At 42.8% G+C, this 19,103-nt stretch overlaps 1 protein-coding gene across 1 annotated transcript in view; it reads right to left on the bottom strand.

Moving 5' to 3' along the window:
* Positions 1 to 19,103, bottom strand: part of LOC115566922 (semaphorin-7A) — a 48,052-nt gene that overhangs the window by 14,161 nt on the left and 14,788 nt on the right. Inside the window, exons 4-10 of the mRNA XM_030392985.1 lie at positions 15,232 to 15,327; positions 14,872 to 14,977; positions 11,691 to 11,798; positions 11,232 to 11,371; positions 9,511 to 9,689; positions 6,397 to 6,505; positions 5,963 to 6,170 (exon numbers count right to left, since the gene is read on the bottom strand). Of these exons, the coding sequence (XP_030248845.1) occupies positions 5,963 to 6,170; positions 6,397 to 6,505; positions 9,511 to 9,689; positions 11,232 to 11,371; positions 11,691 to 11,798; positions 14,872 to 14,977; positions 15,232 to 15,327 (946 nt within the window). The remainder of the gene's footprint in view (positions 1 to 5,962; positions 6,171 to 6,396; positions 6,506 to 9,510; positions 9,690 to 11,231; positions 11,372 to 11,690; positions 11,799 to 14,871; positions 14,978 to 15,231; positions 15,328 to 19,103) is intronic.

Below are 19,103 nucleotides of genomic sequence, written 5' to 3'. Positions count from 1 at the left end.
TTAAAGCAGAGCTGCATCGATCAGTCCAAATATTTGCTGGCTCAAGCTTCTTGCTGCTTTTCTTTGTTACTGACGATGGTGAATGAACCATCTTTTGGCGTCAAGATAGTTTATATTTTAATGGAATAACTGTCTAAATAATTGTTACTTGTGACCATACCTCAGGGTAAGGTAACGAGGCATTTCAGAAGCAGTGTTTTCAGTGGGAAAGTTAAGACTCGGTTGGCGTGCACTTTTGGATTTTCAACTTTCAAGAACAAATATAAAACGCTGAAGGAAAGGGGAAAGACCTCAACCAGAGCCTCAGTTTAGTATATTTGCCTTGAACAGAATGTTTCACCAACCTTGTTGCTGACCTTACTTGTTAACCAGAATCCTTTTATAGACACAAGCTCAGCAGAGTAGAAACTACCACTGGAATAGTCCCTGAGCATCCCCAGACTCTACTCTGATCTTTAAATATAGCACTGTCTCTCCACTTGTTCTTCCAGCTGTGTACAGCTGGACTGGCAGACCAGTTCTGACCAAAAGGGACTGAGAGTGGAACTGGGACTGAGCAGACCCACAAGAAAAGACTTAAAATACCAACCATTAACTGGGACATTCAACCCCAGCATGTTTGGAGGATGATATCTATCAGAGAAAGAGCGATATTCTGAGTGTTATCTATAGAAAATCAGGTCACAACCAGATTAACTTAAATAACGCAGGACTTTATTTCAGTTTGATTTAAGTTGAACTAAATGTGGGGTTTCTTTTTTAGGAAACATGAGACGCTGGGCAGCACTCTGGCGGAACCGCGGCATTACTTCGAGTCTATTATGAGCGAGGAAGTAATTTTGCAGCCGCCTCCAGTTAATATCCTTGTCTGCCATGTTTTCAAGATGACAGACATTGAAGTGGCTGGTTATTATATTCATAAATTCCCCTGAATTATTTGCTGGCTGGCGATCAAAAGACTTCACTTTGTCAGCCTGCATCTTACAGTGAAGTCCCACTGAGACTAGTAAGACAGGTCTTAAACTCAGAGTATACGGTTAGCTATTTATCTAATTAGGACTCGGTAAACTAAATGGCACCGTCCTGTCAGTTTCGTCTAGGTCAACACTATAAAGTGAATTCCTTTAGCCTGCAGATACATCAGAGTACCAGAAGACTGCGACTAGAATAAACAAGATAGGTGCCTCTGTGTGTGAGGGGCCTTGGATGAGAGGAAATTAGATGAGTAATGTTCTCTACTTTTATAACAGCCAGCATCAAGGTGCCCTTGTGCATTGCACAGTCTAGTCGCTCTACTCGAGCTTAAGTGCCGAGCAACCAATGAGTGTTTGCTCTGATCAGCTGAGGCGGAGGCAAACAAAACAGGGGTCCACTCTGTTCAGTAGCACTTTAAAAGGTCAAAAACGCCACAGGTTCCCTCGTGGGCTTCAGATTTGAATCAAATCAGTCATGAGGGGGCTTTTAAATTGGACTGTGCTGGTATTGAAATTCCTTCATTTATAAATGGAATAAGCAACAAATCTCATTTTATTGTCACATGTCTCTGAATGCCACATTAAATTGTCTCCTTGCATATGGAACCAATGTGAGACTGTGCATGTTTACTCCTGTGCACGGGTCTCTCTTGGAAAAAAACTGATATCGATCTTTACGAGACTGTGTAAATAAAGGATTACAGCAGGGCCAGTTTTCTACCAGATTTCAATCATTACAACGTGGCTTGTGTATGCAAATGAACGATGGTAAACTTCCCTCCATTGGGCCGTTTTCCATATAAATGTACAAGACCGTGCAGCGGTAAATTGCACCTCCATCACAAAAGGGCTACCAGCTTGAAATTGGGCCTTTAGCGGCTGCAATGCTGAATCGTTCAAAAGCCGGAATTACTTGTAAACTTGGGTCACATCCATCTTCCCCGACTTTGGTAGGGATCAGTTGTTTGACATCACACAACAATGTTAACAACCATGGGAAGTATTTGTAGACTACAGTATTATAAGACTAGTGACTGACATGTTTTAAAAAATGTTTCCCAGTATAAAAGTGTCACGACTCCGGAAACATCTGAAAGTGAAACGAAGCAGATAACTGAAGTTATAAACAGGAACTCTGGAGAGAAACTCAAGAGATTTGGTTAGAAGATACATAACTACTGAGAGCTGAACACAAGGAGTTGTCTTTCTCATCGGTCTTCTGCAAAGACATGAGTTGAATTTCACAGTACAGGCTTGTTGGAGAGGAGGAAGGGAAGGTTGGCTGCATTCTTTAAATGTCACCGACGCCTGCTTTGAGCAAATCAGCACAGCTTGGTTTGATTTGCCCAAAAGTGCCAATTGAAAAAGACCCACATGTTGAACTACATCTTGTACTTCTGCATTTTTATAAGCCCCAAAGAACACGGAGACCACAGAAGTGGATTTTCAGATCGACAAAACATAAACTGTAAAACGAGGCGTGCCAATCAAGTATGGATCAAGATTCTCTGGCTGACTAGCTTTTTTAAAAAACCTATTTCAGTGTGCTGTTTAGCAGTCGTACAAGAGCATTTGTTACCCACCATCCGCCCTGTTGCTTCCTGTTTCAAGATGTACATCATTGTGATTGGTCCGATGCCACAGCCCCTTCTCTATTTGCTCTGGTCACGTAGCACTGATGTCAGATATTTCACCTTGACATTTTGCAGAGAGTAGTTTAATAATCCCACAATTGTTTCTTGCTTTTAAGATTTACAGTCCCCATTTTGATCTTTTTAAATTAAGGATGTTCATGTCACCCAAAGAAATCCAATGAGATCCAAGCAGAGCAGCAACAGCAGCTCTGGCAAACAGACTCAGGTGGGAGGAGACATGATGAGGAAAAATGGCTGCCATAAATCAAGTAAATATATTTGGTTCAGCTTGTGGGTTTACGCAAGTGTCACATACTGATTATCTGCAGCTGGTCCGCTTCGCATTTTAATCACCAACAAAGCAGAGATTGTTTAATGTAGACCAAATAACTCCATTGAGTCAACCTTTAAAATTTAGTGGATGTGCCTCCCACCAGACTCAAATGAACCAGAACAAATGGGAAAATGCACCAGGGTGCACTAAATAGATTATGTGAGAATTTAGGCGACACTGGTTCTCGGCAGAGGGAACTACTCTGAGGTTGATCTCATCCGGTTGAAAGATATTTATTATCCGAACGCTCAGTGTTATTTGCTCTCAAGGCTACCGCACTAATATCAGACATCGCCTTTTCTTGAACAAAGATTAACGGTGTGGTTTTTTGGCTCTGAGCTCATCTTTGTGCGGGATATTTATTGGAATTTCCATCACCAGGGATGACTAATGTCCCAGGGCCAGCCGAAATGCATCTGCTTCGATTTTCACTGTCGCTGGTCCAGAGGTGGAGCCTGGCTCGCCGCTTCTGCTCCTCTGATTGGTTTAAACTGCTATAATGCAACAATTCATCAGGAAGAGCTGTCTGTCCGTCTGCCTCGCTCACTAAAGATTGGATTATTTCAAGCCGAGAGCCTCTCCCAATCATTTGCAGAGATACGTGAGCACGTTTGAAATTAACGATGCGGCCTGATGAGCTCGACTTGGAACGAGCCTGTGAATATGTATGGCTCGCGTCCTCAAGTGAAGCGGATGCAATATTGAACAGGAGGAAAAAAAAAAAGGAAGGCGATCAAACGGGGATTGAGAAAAGATCAGAGGCGTCCAAGCTTTCTTTTCTCAAAGCACAGGAGCATAATTATTCAGGAAGAACAGCCGCGTTCCTTCACGTGTCATTGCCTGTTCTTGAAAATTAAAAAAAAAACAGAAAACAATAAAAAAAAATGACAGATCTCCAGTGCAACCTGTTCCTCTGGCCTCAGACACCAGCGCGACTCAAACTGCTCCAGTTTCTTTTTAGGCCACCACAGAGACCCGTGGCTGTTCATAGCTCTCCATCCGTTCCCTCCTTTTAATGACACAGTTAGTAAAGCCCACAGCGAGAGGCCATCATCCTGTCTTTTTAAAACACGTTATTGTTTTCCTGCGCGTTATTATTAGAGACAACCCAGAAATGCCTGATTCTGTAAATGACAGGGACTCATCATCAGCTGCCGGAGCGACAGAGAGATTGCTCCGCGGTGGATATGATGACACGCTCTCATCTTTCGGTGAACTTCAGCGCGTCGAGAGGCTCATGCACACACGAGCATATGACTTGTGATGGTTGCCATAGTAATCTCCCCGCGGCGCAAGGCAATTTTTGGAGTAACAGCTACGGGCAACAGAAGCGTCTCGGCATCGCTGCTTTGATCAAACAGAAACAGTCGTCGTGTGAAAGCCAGGCACCATTTGAATAGATTTTTTTTTAACTGAATAGATTTTGACCTTGTGTCAATTTAACACACTTTCCACTATTTGGTGCTGGTATTAGCAATTCAATCATATCCTTCAGCTCGAGGCTTATTTTCTTAACTGTCTTCGAGCATTAATTAATTTAATTCTCATTCATTTATTCCATTTCATCCTGCTTTTTCATGGCGTTGTGCTGCTGAACGGGTAGAATCTTGAGTTGTATGGTTCAGTTGCCCTTCTCAAGGATTTTTTAAGAACTGTAGTCCAATTTTTGCAGTTTTGGTCATCAAGTATTTTGTACTTGTGTAAAGTGCTCTCATTTTGAATCGTCATGATTTCTGCAGCTCTTGAGAGCTTTTTTGTCTTCTTGAGCTCAGTTTCATTTTTCTCCAGTCTCACCTTTCTTATCAACCCCATTTTAGAGCAGTAGGCAGCAGTTTTATGCAAAAAAGGCTCTGACACATCAACTGTGCACTCCCTGCCAGCCCCAAGAGGAAAACAGGAAAGGTAAGCGAACTCCTTGCTAGAAATACAGCCCAGGGTTTTTGTGGAGACCAAACCAGCTTAAAGGTCCACTGTGTAAGAGAGTCGATCTATGAGTCTCAGTCTGAACTCTGACACTTTGGGATGGCCGCCGTCCTGACCAACAATCCCAAAGTGTCAGTACTTGGCGAGTTTGGAACCAATCTCAAATATTTCCATTCCCACGAAGTGGACCTTTAAACACACAGTATAGAGTCGGATGATAATGTTGCCCACATATATAATGGGATCCGAAAGTCTGAGACCACATTGAAAATCTTAGTAAACCTGGAAATACTCATTCAGAAAGTCAATTGTTATTCCAGGCAAAGAGGGCCTTTCTAAGCGTCAAATCACGGCTGGTTTAAAGATTTCTGAGAGGGCAGCGCATGGAACTCTAAAACGCTTTAAAGAAACTGGATCAGTTGTATCCAAAGCACGATCAGGCAGACCCAAAGTGATCGCACCATCAGAAGATCAATACATCAATGGAAAAGCATCTTCCTCACAGATGCAGAACACGGGACGCCAATCAACAACAGCTCTATCAAAAGAAGGCTGTCTCGTAGCAGTCCAAGCTCATTTATCAAGGCCAAGTACTTGGGGTTGGGCCAATATGTACCACAATGTCACAGTGGGTGGCTGGACAAAGTTCTATTTACTAATGAGTCCAAGTTTGAGATTTATGTCAGTAACAGAAGGGTCTGTTTTGCCTCCTCTGGACTTGGACTGACTCCAAATTGACCAGATAGAAATACCACCTCCAATCTTCAGGGACATGCTTCAAACTCTGTTTTGCATTTTTGTGGAGAAGGATTCATAATGCAGCAGGATAATGAGCCCGAACACACCTCGACACTGTGGAAGAACTACTTGAAGACCAAAGACGACCTTCGACCACACTCACCTGACCTCAACCACACTGAACATTTATACAGGCACTTGACGACTGAGAAAGTATTCTGCAAGTTCACAATGCCAGCTTGAATTCATGCTGTCATTAAAGCAAAAAGGGGGATTCTGAAACTTTCTTTGAAGACATTTTCAAAGAATGAACCTTAGGCGTTTGGACCCAACTGTATACTGCACATGCATTCACACACCTGTTCCGAGGTAGAGGACGCTGTAGTGCTCATCGTTGACCGCCAGGACAATGTCCGCCACAGCGTGTGTGATCTGGTCATCTGTGGGCAGGTCGAGCGGAGCCACACCGACGGGCCTGATCACATCCTCAATCTCCGGGTGGTATCTGATCACCCCGAGGTTCTTGATGTCGTTGTGACCTCCCGCTGTTGAGTTCTTGCGGACGCACTGAGAGGAGAAGTGATGTAATCGATTCAGACTCGGTCGGGCTCTTGAATAAACAAAATGCCCTTGGACAAAGAGCTCAAAATTGCTTCTCTTTTATTAACTCTCTTTCCAGAACTGCACCAGAACAAAGACTGACTCATACAATCGCACATTAATATCTCAGCGCTGTTTCTTCCAGATTGCTGTGATTAATAAAAAAAAGAAAAACCTTGTTGGTTTTTCTTACCATCCCGGGGCGATTGCCGATGAATGAACTGCTGTAGCCCTTCAGTTTGGAATTGGAGAAAGCCTGGTCAATATCTTCGATGGAGTAAGCACAGATCACTGTTCTGCCCCTGAATGAAGGCAGAGAGAAGAGTAATTACATTGACAATAAAAGCAGGGCAAGTCATTATGAGGGATTCAGGGACACAGCTAGGCGTTCTCATCCAACCCAGGGCCCTAAAATAGTAAATATCTCTAATCCCTGGCTTGTTCTGGGGCACCAGACTCGTCAGAAAGCTAGAAAAGAAAATCTCTTGAATTAACAGGTCACAATTGTCAGATCTATCCAAATGAAATGAGGGACAATGAGTAGATACTGGTTAGCTCTATCTTTGCTCCTAGCAACCCCTTATTGCTAATGTCTAATTTAATTTTCTGTCCCCTAAAAAGAAAAGACAATCATGTCTAACCCAGTTACCAGGAGTCACTTTCCTTCATTATTTGGAATTCTCAAATATCTTTAAAAGTAAGATTTTCCATCTTTCTGCACCAACATGTCCTCATCAGAAAAATTACCATAAAGGTTGAATGTGCAAGCAGCTTGTTGCGATCCAAATTTAAGATGGATGGATGGGTCCAACTAACAGGAATTTCACCCAAGAGACCGCTAAATTATTTAACTTAGTGATGTCATTAACCAATGCAAAGTGCATGAAATACTCTAACTTAAGTTACGTATTTATATACGAAAGTTAAGCTGCATAAGAAATGTCTTTTTCTAAACCTTACCAGGTAGTTTTATCGCCTAAATCCAATCAAATGGCGAGCGTACAACAAAAATCTGGTACGCCTGATGCTAGTATGCTCCAACGGTCACATAGTTTTGGGAATAGTGACATATGATCTCTTTGGGAATCGACCTGTTGAATCGTATGAGGACACCTGAATCACTCTTTTTATTTCAGCTATTAATCTTGTTTATCTGTGATCAGTGTCCTGCAAACCAAGTTCGCCATTTTACCGTCTTTCTGATGCTAACAGAGTAGAATTCATCAAAAAAAACCTTCAATTTTGCTGTAGGGCGAACTGTTATTTATCTTGTTAAGAGTCAGCTCGAAGCAAATTGCAACATTCATTTATCATTTACAAGTTGAACAATTATAAAATTGTTTCTCTTCAGGGCAGTGGGGAATTAATGAAGTCCTTCTTTTAGATGTTTGTATTCTAATGTTTTCAAAGCCACACAATTACAGGAGAAAATACAGAAATAAGAATCTGCCAAATACGCAAACACGCAACACAAATGTACACCTTCGCTGACACAGCTGACGAACTAATTGCATGCGTGTACTGCAGTTTGAAAACATGCCAAAATATATACAATTACTACATCTGACATGACAAACTGTGATCGGTGTTTCTTTTTGTAAACAATTAGAGACATTATTTGGCAAAGCCATTCAGGAAATGATAACACAATCTGTTTTGTACTTGCATCATCAGATGTACGACAGCTGATATCGCTGGAACACTACTTACATTATGTGAGAAATTATTCGTCAGACTTCTCATTCCCACTGCTGTTACTGCTGTGACAGTTAAATGAAATGGAAACGAAAACGCTGAGGAATCTGAAATGATGCTAAACTTTTGCGTGTGGGAGTGTGTGTTATGTGTCTATGTGTGTGTCAGGAGGTGCTGCTGGTATGTGGTGTGTACTGCTGTGTGGGCAGATGAGTGTCAGTTACTGCGTGATTCTTTAGTTTTGTATTATCTATTGTGTTATCACATTCGTTTCGCTGTATAATTTGCACGATCGGTCTTCACTGAGCCTGACAGAAGAAGTTTTTAGAACACAAGACAATATTAAATGTAAATGTACCAGGATTGCTCAGTGCTGCAGTTGTACATCCTCAACTTGTATTGTACACTTTGCTTTCTCTTGTCCTTGAAATAAAATTACATCAAGAAAGTCTGCATAAAAATGAATGAATAAATAAAGGAGCTGCATCATTCAAGAATGATGACAGAAGTGTTTTGTCTGACTGGTTCAGACAAGAAGATTGTTTGTGTGTGTGTGTGAAAGGTGTGAGACGATCAGGTATTTCCCTGAAGCGAATTAATTTCAAAGGGAAAAAGCATGGTTTGTATGGGTAACGTTCCTCAGAGTGATGGCGTGTGATGTTGTTATTACGCCACGTTGATGTTTGAACACAACTGAACAAGCAATACATTTTTACCTTGACATATGAGTTAATATTTAACTGGCAACAGACAACTGTGGAAAATTACACCATCCACATGTGGACTGGTTCCCTATAAGTTATTCCGTCTGCTATGGTGCTTGATTTTCCAATTAACGCAACAGTCAAATTACACGTCAAAGGAAGCGCATCTGCCGTTGGGAAACTAAACAGGAAGAGGCATTGTTTTCCCCCGGTCACTATCTACCCCAGGTAATGCAGAACAACTGGAACAACTGTGGAAACCCTGCACTGCATAATAAGTAGAAACCTGCTGATGGGGGATGCAAAGAAGGTGAAGAGGGAGAGTGATAGAAACAGAGGTAAAACAACAGGGAACGGATGGGTGTTCACTCAATGGAGAGCACTCCGGTGTTGTGTCAAGACCTGTTACCTCTGCTGACATGTGTTTAACCTTAGCTAGGGGATATGCGTGGGTTAAATACTGCATTCTTTCCCAGTAAATACCTAAAACCTGCCTACTTAACACATTAAGTGTTTTGCCAGCCTTTTTCACAGCACTGAGATCAGGTCAAATTGCGATTATTTTGGTTGTTTTTGCTAGTGCTGTCTTTGCAACAGTGGCGCCAATAGTAATACTAACCCTAGTAATACTACAAGAATACGTGCTTTAAAATCAGTGCAATGTCTCAAATGGAATAATGCTTCTATGGATTGCAGGTGGGCGAGCGTGCACTGCTGTCACATGGCTGTATTTTCATAATTATCAAGTTGTTGTTGAATGAGTTCACAGAGACAAGAGACGCACGATTCTACTTCATGCAGCACAACAAAGCCTCATTGTTCCTTCTTTGTTTTAGATTCCCAAATCGCTAAAATATTGTAATTCCCTTCAGCTAATTAAACCGTGAAGGTATAAAAATTCGGCTCACCAGGCGTTGGAGAAAAGGCCGTACATGACGCCGGCCCTCTTGTCCTGCGCTGTCAGCACCACCGCCTGCTTCATGTTGTTGTACTGCTGCTGAGTGTTTCCTGCACCGCACATCACCCGGGCCTTCATGAAGGTGGTCCAGGAGTTCTCCAGCAGGGCTTTGATGCCCCCTTCATCCACCTGAAAATGACATATACGGGTTTTGACAAACAAAGTCATGATAGAGCAGCCAGCTCGCTCTGATTGATATTGGATTTGACTTTGCGTCGCCTGCCAAGCTGTGACACTGAGCCCTGACATGGATACAAGAGCTCCCTTTCCCTCCCTTAGTAGTTTGTAAAGCTGGAGGTCCAGAGAGATTTGTCTGTTCTTTGCACACTTTCCTAACTGTGAAGAAAATCCAGGTGATTTATGGATGCAATGATTCATTTATTAGCCTCTGAGAAAGCGATGTGTGTCGCTGTAGCCAGTTAGTTGAAGGTAAACGCCTTCCGGACTTCTCTGAAAGAATAATTTCGGTGAAATAATGATCTGCTTTCTTGCTCCTTAAATTAGCAAATACCTGAGCTAGTTAATCACACCACACTGAAAATGAAACCTTGCTTTTCTGCTCTTATCACTTCTCCTTTGATTCAGGTATCATTATAAGATCTGAGGTTCATTATTGGGGTTAATGCAGCAGGCGTTTTGCCTTTGACGGCTGATATGGAAACATCTGTTTGACATCCCTGATTAGCAAGTGAACAAGATAAACATGTTTCTACCCAGAGCAGTGCAGCAGCGGTTCAAAACTGTGCCTGGCTTTTCTAAATCCAACAATCCAATATTCTGTGCAGATATACTGCTCAGTGTAACACACAAGACATTTAAAACATATAAAGTAGACAGAAACTGATCCATAAATGACGACAGGTCTACTGTATCGTCTTCCCTCATCACATTTAGGATTTATTCTTCATTTCTAAGCATTCAAACTTTTGTTCCTTTAAACCTGGGGTTAGTAATATTGTAGAAAACAAAACAAAAATCCCACTCGCTCCCTTCAGGTCTTTTCCTCCAAAACACAAGCCCCTCCGTGCTCGTTCGGTAGCTGGGAGATGTGCTAGCAGCAAGTTCTTTTGACTTTTTTTACTCTAATAAATACGGGAATAAACAGCTCTGTTAAATGCCACATTCACTTTAACAAAAGCACATTAGCCATCATGTATCTACCTCAGTCCGAAAAAGGCAACCAGGCCTGGAAGTTTCTGCTAACTGCTGTGTGCTTTGTGCTAACTGTGTTAGCTGCTGAACAACAGTCTTACGGGCTGTTTACTGTGACTGCAGCACATCATTGTCATTCTCTCACCCTATCAAACTACATCATATCTCAGTCGCATATCAGAAAATACCTAACATTAGTATAATGAATGTAAACAACAGACATGGCTACTGTTGCTAGTATCTTAGCATTGAGAAACTTTGGCTGCACCTTCTCTTCCATTCTTGTGCAACTGAGTCACTGACTTCAGGCCCGAGACAGCCAGACGCACCAGATTTTTTACTTTTTCCTACCAGGGCATTTAAATTGATTGATTGATATTGGGATGTTTCTACAAATATACAACAACAACGACTTGGTAGCCCTTCAGTAATTCCCTTAATCAAAATGGCAAACCAATCTTTGGATATGTCCTAGTGGGAAAACACCCGGGTTTGTTCACATATAAGTGGGTTCCTTACCGTGCAGATTCGGCCGATGCGGGCCCTGTAAGGCTCCTCGTCCACTCGGGCTGTCTTGTTGAACTCGCTGAAGAAGAAGTAGATCTCCTCCTTGAACTTTATCGAGGATGGGATTATGGCTGCACCCGCAAACTGTGGATCTAGAGACATTTGAGGGTCAAGAAACTGTCTTCTAGTGCCTCATTTGAGGACACACTGCCAACATTTAACTGAATGTAAGAAAGAGGGCATTATGAGACTCCACATGCCTGTAAATGGCTGATCTCAATGTTTCCGATTAGCATTTTAATGCTGTAAATAAGGTGACCCAAACCATAAACATAATGGCAGTAAACACACCTACGTGTTATTTTTCCCTTAGGAACGATGGTGGGTGATCTAGAGAAAGTACCACCCACCAGCTCCACATTCATTAGTAAACCTTTACGGTTTCTGCATGACTCCCCTCCTCCTACTCACTCAGCAGCCAAATGTTCTCCGTCTTCAGGAGTTTCTGGGAGCCGAACGTTCGCCGGATCGAGCCGGCGTGACCCGTCACCGACGACATAGCAGAATACAGACTCCCATCTGAGACAGTGAGGGGGAAAAAAGACAGAGAGAAGATATAGTGAGAAGTGGGTAAGAAAAAATGAGGAGGTGCAAGGTTCAGAGAGATTGGAGTGACACAGAAGGGAGAGTGAGGAAGGAGAGGAAGATACAGCGAACATTAAACACAGAGAGGGAGAGCGAAGACATAAAAAAGGAGGCCCAGGAGGGACACAGAATAAAGAGAGACAGCGAGAGCAAGGAAGACATCGAGGCAGGCTTACTGTCTGCACTGATGAGCAGCCAGCAATCACCGTGTTCACTTAGAGTTCTGTCTCCATAGCGATGCAGAGGGGAAGCGTTTGAAATCGTGCTAGTGACGCCTTAATTAGGACAGATCGTTATTAGAATGCTGCTCAACTCCAGCGAAGAGACGGCTTGTTGCTTCGGCAATCGATCTCCCATCTCGAGGAGCTTCTCGCTGTGCTAACTAACCTCTCGCTAATTTCTGAGAGTCTCTGCAAACAATCAATCTGCGTTAGATGTTTTAACAAACAGACTCCTCAACATTCACACAATTAAGAGCTCCCATTCCCTGTGGAGGGATGCCAGGCACTGAAGTCCGATGTGGCGACCTCGTGAAATTGATCAATTACACCCCCAACAACTGCCTTTTATTCAGTCTAGCAGGGCTGGATTTAAAAAGAAACATCCCATTAGCAGACCTGTGTTTTCACAAAAACACTGGCGCTCATATTTGTCACGTCTTCATGTGCGACCGCCTTTTCTCGCCGCCGTCGCTGTGTGGTAAAATGAACCGACAGTGGCTGCTTTGGATACAGAGAGAGCTGTGATGCTGGGAGGAAAACAATGAGACCCTTGAAAAGATTGCCACTGGCAACAACAATGACGGGTACGCTGCGCCAGACAGTCAGCAGTCTCTGGATGCTGAAGTGTGGCCAGATATTGAGTTTCCTCACATATATACCTCCACACTGGGGAAGCGATGGAAGTAAACAAAACCTGCAGGGCTTATATACATACATATGGAAGACCACTTTTAAAGAACCTGCCTGCCTGATCAAAAGTACTGGGACTTCAAAGGGTATTCTGGTTATCTGTGGAAGAAAAAGTGTTTTGATTTTACTATGTTTCATCCCGAGAACAAGTTTCCTGTTAGTAACCTTCACGCAGCCCTCTTCATATCTCCTTAGCATCAAAGAGTCGGTGGAAACTTCTGCCTGAATTCTGTCTGGATCTGTACATGCAGACAACAGCTCAGTTTCATCGTGATTTCTTTTTTTTTTTTTCCATGTGAATGCGCAGAATAACAGATGGCTGGCTCTTATGTGTTTGGCACTCAGGGTGGTGCGATCCCCCGGTGATGCTACAAAATTACATACAGTATATGATCTGCTAGGGCAACAGGAATAAACTCATTACAGCTCCACGACCATCACTGAGCCATGATGGTTCGGTTGTCGCTTGTTTTTTGGGGGGATGATGGTAAAAAGCTGGGGGGGAGTTATTCCACATGTTCCCTATGCAACTGATTATTTATTGTCAGTTTATTGAAGTTTGATTCAGCTATCTGGTGAATTGCATCAACTCACTCAACAACCTTTAATACTGTGAAGATCTTTCTTTTTGTCATGGATTTCAAAGCTGCAGAACTTTATTTTAAAGTGTCTTTGTTGTAACTCAGAAATGATTTCCTGAAGTTACCTCATTAAAGAATTACACAGGAGAAAAGAAGCCTAGCTGTGATGTGTTTTGAATTGCAGATCTTCTCCAATTAGCATTGAGGGGTTACTTTGACTAATAGCACGCAACATATTCGATCTCGTTTAAGGTAGAGTAGGCCTACGTATGTTTCAGCCAAGTACTACATGATCTATTAAAACGTAGTAACACATCTATCTTGTCGAGGCTCTTTGGAATATTGTCAGGCACTTTACGTAAACGCGTCTCCTGTTCATTTGCATGTTATGAATAGAGAGTGATAATAAGAGACAGATTGCTCCTGGGAGCTCACAAGTGTCTGCTCGGCTGCTCCCGACTCAAATGAGTAAAGTTAATATAAAGAGCTGGAAAGATGGCTTTGTTCCAAAACAAGTTATACGAAGAAGCAACACCTTGGGCGAGGATAAGGTTGAGACTTTAAGGATGGTGGCACGCAATCTCACCAAAATGGAACTCATTTAGACTTCAATCAGGAAAAACTATTCCGCCTCAATGAACTAATGATTTCTGATTACTTTGAGAACTTCTGTTTGGTGCAAGATTTATGCCATCATGAGATCCTGGCACGGAGAGGCGTTGGAATGATCACCATCAGGTTTTTTGAAAACAGGCAGTGACTTCTTTTCGAACACTAGAAGACAAGTTTCTCATTCTGTTTTTTTATTTCTTTCTATTGTATCAAGTTAGATGTTTCATTGAGTTTGAAAACAAGGAACAGTAGACAGCAGCCTGGAGGCCAAGGTCCACTTTTTTAATATCTTTTACCTCAGTTCTCTCTTTCAAACTCAACATCGACTGAATGATATCTGAGCTCTGCTTCAAAGTATTTCCGTGCAAATGTCTGGAACGTCAACGCACGTCATAGCATTGCAACGGAAAAAAGGGGGTGAAAATTAGCGTGTCCACCCGGGTGCCGTGTTTTCCATCACAGTCGATCTGAGCTGGAGCTGATTAATATCAGACTTCTGCTGATTGCACCCTCTCCCACTGAAGACGAATACCAGGTGTTTGTGGGCTTTTTTGTCCAGTGTGCAAAAGGTTTGAGAACACAGGGGGAACCTTGAAGCTCTACAAGTCAGTTCTGTATCCAAATGGGAACACCCATCTGATGAATCATCCAATAAAATAAGCTTTAAATTACCAATTCTTCACTTCAGCCCACACAGGACCCAATTATCTTAGCAAACTGCAGCTGTTATCTCCCTCTAGTTGCCTATTATCTAGGTTTATCAGCTTCACTAGCACCCACAAAAATCCCCTTTGTGAAAAATGGTTTCATAGCAATTTCGAAGGTTTTCTTGTTTTTCCTTCCAGTGATTCGTGAACTCCCGTTTGCAGCTTAGACCCATAACTTTTCTCCTGCATTTGTTACCTGCAGGAATGCTGATGGACCTCTGGGAAGGGTAGGCGGGCGAGATGTCAGAGGCCGACGCTATCTGCCCGTTGCCCTGGACGTCGGTCAGCACAGTGTCATTCACCTGCCAGGAGAGGGAGGACGTTTGAGCCTGGTTTAAATTCACACACATTTCAGAAAGTCTCCACTGAGGGCACATATTCAGCACTGAGTGAAGACATCCTCAGTGAGAATAAATAACTTCTGGCCAGGCGATAAAAAAATAAGTGAGTTAATAAATAACAAGCTAATTACAATCGATCTTAAGAGAGTTTTCGACTCAAGGAGCAGCTGCATCGGGATGTAAAAGCATTTCAAGTGATCTGAAGAAACTCTTACCAGCATCCAGCACCTGGGGCTTCCAGCGTTTGTCCCGCAGACTATGATCGTATCGTTTACTTTCTGAATGACGGTGATGAAATTATCACACTCCAGCTGTGAGAGAAAGAGACGGTAAAAAGAGAAAAGGGGACAAAAAGGCAGAAAATGAGGCTGAGGCAAGAGGGAGAAAAATACACAGATTGGGAGAGGGATTAAAGATGCAGACAGACAGAGAGGCGAGAGGGGAGAAACTGTGGAGAGTGTGTGAAAAAGTGATTAGAGAGGGAGAGACAACACAAAGAGAGGGAGAACACAGGAGAGAGAGACCAGGGGACGGACAAACAAACAAAACAGGAGAGGGGAGGAAGGTGGAATGGAGGGATGAAAAATCAAAGCAAGAGTACAACACAAAGCAGATTACGAGGAGAAAGAGCGGATTGCTCAGAGAGCAATTTAAGGAAAATTGGAGGAAATCCATGCTCGGAACATTTTTTGGCAGACGGCACATGCGAGGCTTAGCCCTGCAGTACAGCACTACAATACTCCATATGCATCAGTTATTTATTAAGTACAGGAAAATGGACTGCTATCTCCAAGACATTATGGGATGGAGGGTGAAATTGAATACCGAACACTCCCCTGAAGGAGCAAATTCTGCTCATGTTGAGTCATGAGCGATTGTCCTTTTTTTTGGGCAATATTTAAAAACAGCTTTCTTACAAAAACAATCAAGTCACAAATTCTGATGGAAACAAGGTTTAGATAAAATTGGAGCCGGAGGAAGAACATCGCCAAGTCCAACAAACAGGGCCAGAGCTTGTGTAAGTGTGTGTAGGTGGATGTGTAGGTGGATGGGTAGGCAGTTGGGTGGGCTGGGTAATTTGTGTGTAAGCCTATGCAAGTTTGTATACTGTATTTCTGGTATCGAGGGAAATAGTCGAACATTAAAGATCTTGGAGGATTTGAACATTAGAGTTAAGTTTACACAGGGTAGAGTTAGTGACGGCTGATGTCAACCTCAAGCTACTTTCGTCTTCGGTAGACTTTATGCATCATGTTGTGTAGTTAAGCTCAACACTGCTCATAAACAAGGCTCCTTGCAACACAAACCAAGCATCCCGACGGATTATATCCATATTCAGCGATTCCACACCGCATCATTTATGTGCAAATCCAATGTTCAGAGCCAGTGCAGGCAGGAGTGTGGCCTTTATGTAGCGGGGGTGGATGCGAGGATCGGACTTTCTTGTAGGCGATCAGAGTTCACGTCTCTCACTCAGCCTGTTCTCGCTCCCAGCGCATCAAATACGGGCGTCTGGTCAGCGGCCCTACGCCTCTGACTCTGACAGTGTAGATGCTCCTCTGGCATCGTGTCTTGAACCATCCCTCTGGTGGCTGAATGGGTCATAAACTGGACTTCTGGACTTCACATCGCCCTGACATGAGTTAAGTCACTTACGCAGGTTCAGTTATGTAATTTACATGACATAATGTTGTTATTTTAACCCAAAATATGATCTTTTCTTCATCTAACCAAGTATATTTTGTACCTGAACCTAACTGAGTAGTTTTTGTGCATGAACTCAATCAAATCATGACTGTTTGACAACGTTACAGTCCAAAAGTCTGGATATTTGATCTGGTTGTTGCATATTACAGATTGTTGCTCACTTGACAGCAGAGCCATTTATGTCAAAAACTGACGCCAGAGGAAGTAGGTGGAAAATCACAGTTTGGAGCCAGTGACCAAGCTGCAGAATTTGACGAGTTGGGAGAATGTGTTGTCTTAACCTTAACCAAGTGTTTGTTTCATAACTGCAACCATGTCATAGTCACCATACACCAATATTGAGGCGTTCACAATCCCAAAAAGGAGTCGGTATTGAATTTATTGCACTGGGGTAAGTTAGAAATAGCAGACTCCTCGATTGGCTCTGGTAGGGTGTTTACAAATGAGTCCAAATGGACCGAACCCGGCCACTGATTGACTGCAGCAGCAGCACGACTGCTTTCTCCCAGAAACAGTAGAAGTCTTCGCTCTGAATAGCCTCCTATGATGCATTATTATTACAGCACGGTGGTAAAAATCTCAGATGTATGATGCATCTACAAAAATTGCACAGTGTAGACTCGTGGTTTTGATAGTCGACTAGTCAGCTGCTCAGTTATTCTGTGAAACTCCTGGCTAATATTGCACAAAGAAGGATTTTTCAAAAAGTTGGCATGGGCAAAAAAAGCAGCTACATAATTGAACAGGTTTTGAGGATCCTCCAGTATCTAGTACGTGTTATTATCTGGTGATAGGGTTCAGAATAGGGTGAACAGCTGTTGTCTTGAAAGCATCCTGCTGTTTGATTTATTATTCATACTACACCTCTATAAAGTCGAGCGATTCTTCAAAAGACAGTGAGATAAGTAGCCTTTTTAAGCAAACTTCTCCAGCTCAGGTTGGGCTAATCTCCACCTGGTCGTCCCGTTGTGACAGCCGTTGATTGGACGTTTAGGGTGATGATTTTGCGGAATAATATTAGCGTAAATTAATATTGAGTTTGCTCTTGTTACGCTCGACCTGAACCGTGTTTGATGTTGGTGTATTTGCTCTCTGGGCTCAGCTTTTCGGAGGCCGTGTGTGCTCTGGACAAACTGCAGCTGAACATTGTGGACTCAGAGATAGTTGGAAATACAGTCTGTCTGTTAAATTGCTGCCTACTGATAACCTCCGGCCTCCATCTCACACACGGAGTAAAGTTTTCTACAAACCGTGAGGCTCGCTATTGAAAAAAGTTGTTGCCTCGAGTGCCACATCCTGGCATCATTAGCTTCATTGGGGAAGATCAGGATGTTCTCATTTTCCGACATCTTCCACTTCCTGACCCTCTAGAGGCTTTTCCTCGTGGTTGTGCGAGGAAAACAGTGCCCTCTATGTTTTGTGTCATCACTCTGGAGATGTGGACAACACTGAAATGGAAGAAAATCTAAACCAGCTCAATTGCAAAAGTGGCCTTTTCCTGATGACAACACGCTAATGGTTGCCATAATAGACCCAAACTGACACGCTGCCGTGACAGAGCCGAGCTGATACGATGAGGAAATGTTCCTGCCAGTTAGCAAACCTGTCACAACACTACTGTATCCTATTACACCATACGATTTACAAGAAAAGGCACTCACCGTCTATACAGCTCTGTATCAAGTTACTGCTAATGCAAACCAATCCTTTCCTAGTGCTGCACCTTCTCATTAAACTTTAATTTTATTATGAAGTATAGCCACAGTACGGGTGATCAATGTGTCCGTCAGTTACGTAGTTACTTACGGCGATAATTCATCAAACATCGATCTACAAAACAAATGGAAATGGTTATTTTTTTGGGGGGGGGGAGTTCGTTGACAGGGGATTAGTGTGAAATATGGATCAAGGAGAAGCCACAGTGAGCAGTTTGATGAAGAGCTGCAGGCGACACACTCATTTCCCCTCATCAGGTTACCTGTCAGCGTCGGGTTTAAATCTGAAATATAATAGGCATATATTCGGCACTTTTTCCCTTTTCGTTATGACGACAAATCCTCTGGCATCATCATGTTGTCAGCTCTCCTTAGTCTCCTCACATCACTAGTGAAATCTGACTGCTTTCACTCTGCTGCTGCCGTCCAGAACAGACACTCTCATGTTCTAATTGCAGCGTGCAGCATCATCATCCGGATAAGTATTAAATGAAAAAAAAAGCAGAGGTGGTGGACAAGAAATGTAATCAGTGTATGCTCGAACACTGTGTAACACCGTCTCCTGCGGCAAGCTTATTACACATCGCATTACATGTGCTGAAACAGGAAGAACACTCTTTTGTTAAACCCGACTGCGTTAGATGGGCCTGGCAGACGCTGCTGGC

The sequence above is a fragment of the Sparus aurata genome, chromosome 17 (genome assembly GCF_900880675.1).
Source record: "Sparus aurata chromosome 17, fSpaAur1.1, whole genome shotgun sequence".
Lineage (NCBI taxonomy): Eukaryota > Metazoa > Chordata > Actinopteri > Spariformes > Sparidae > Sparus > Sparus aurata.
Note: the sequence above shows the minus strand (reverse complement) of the source record. Positions and strands in the feature narration are given on the sequence as shown.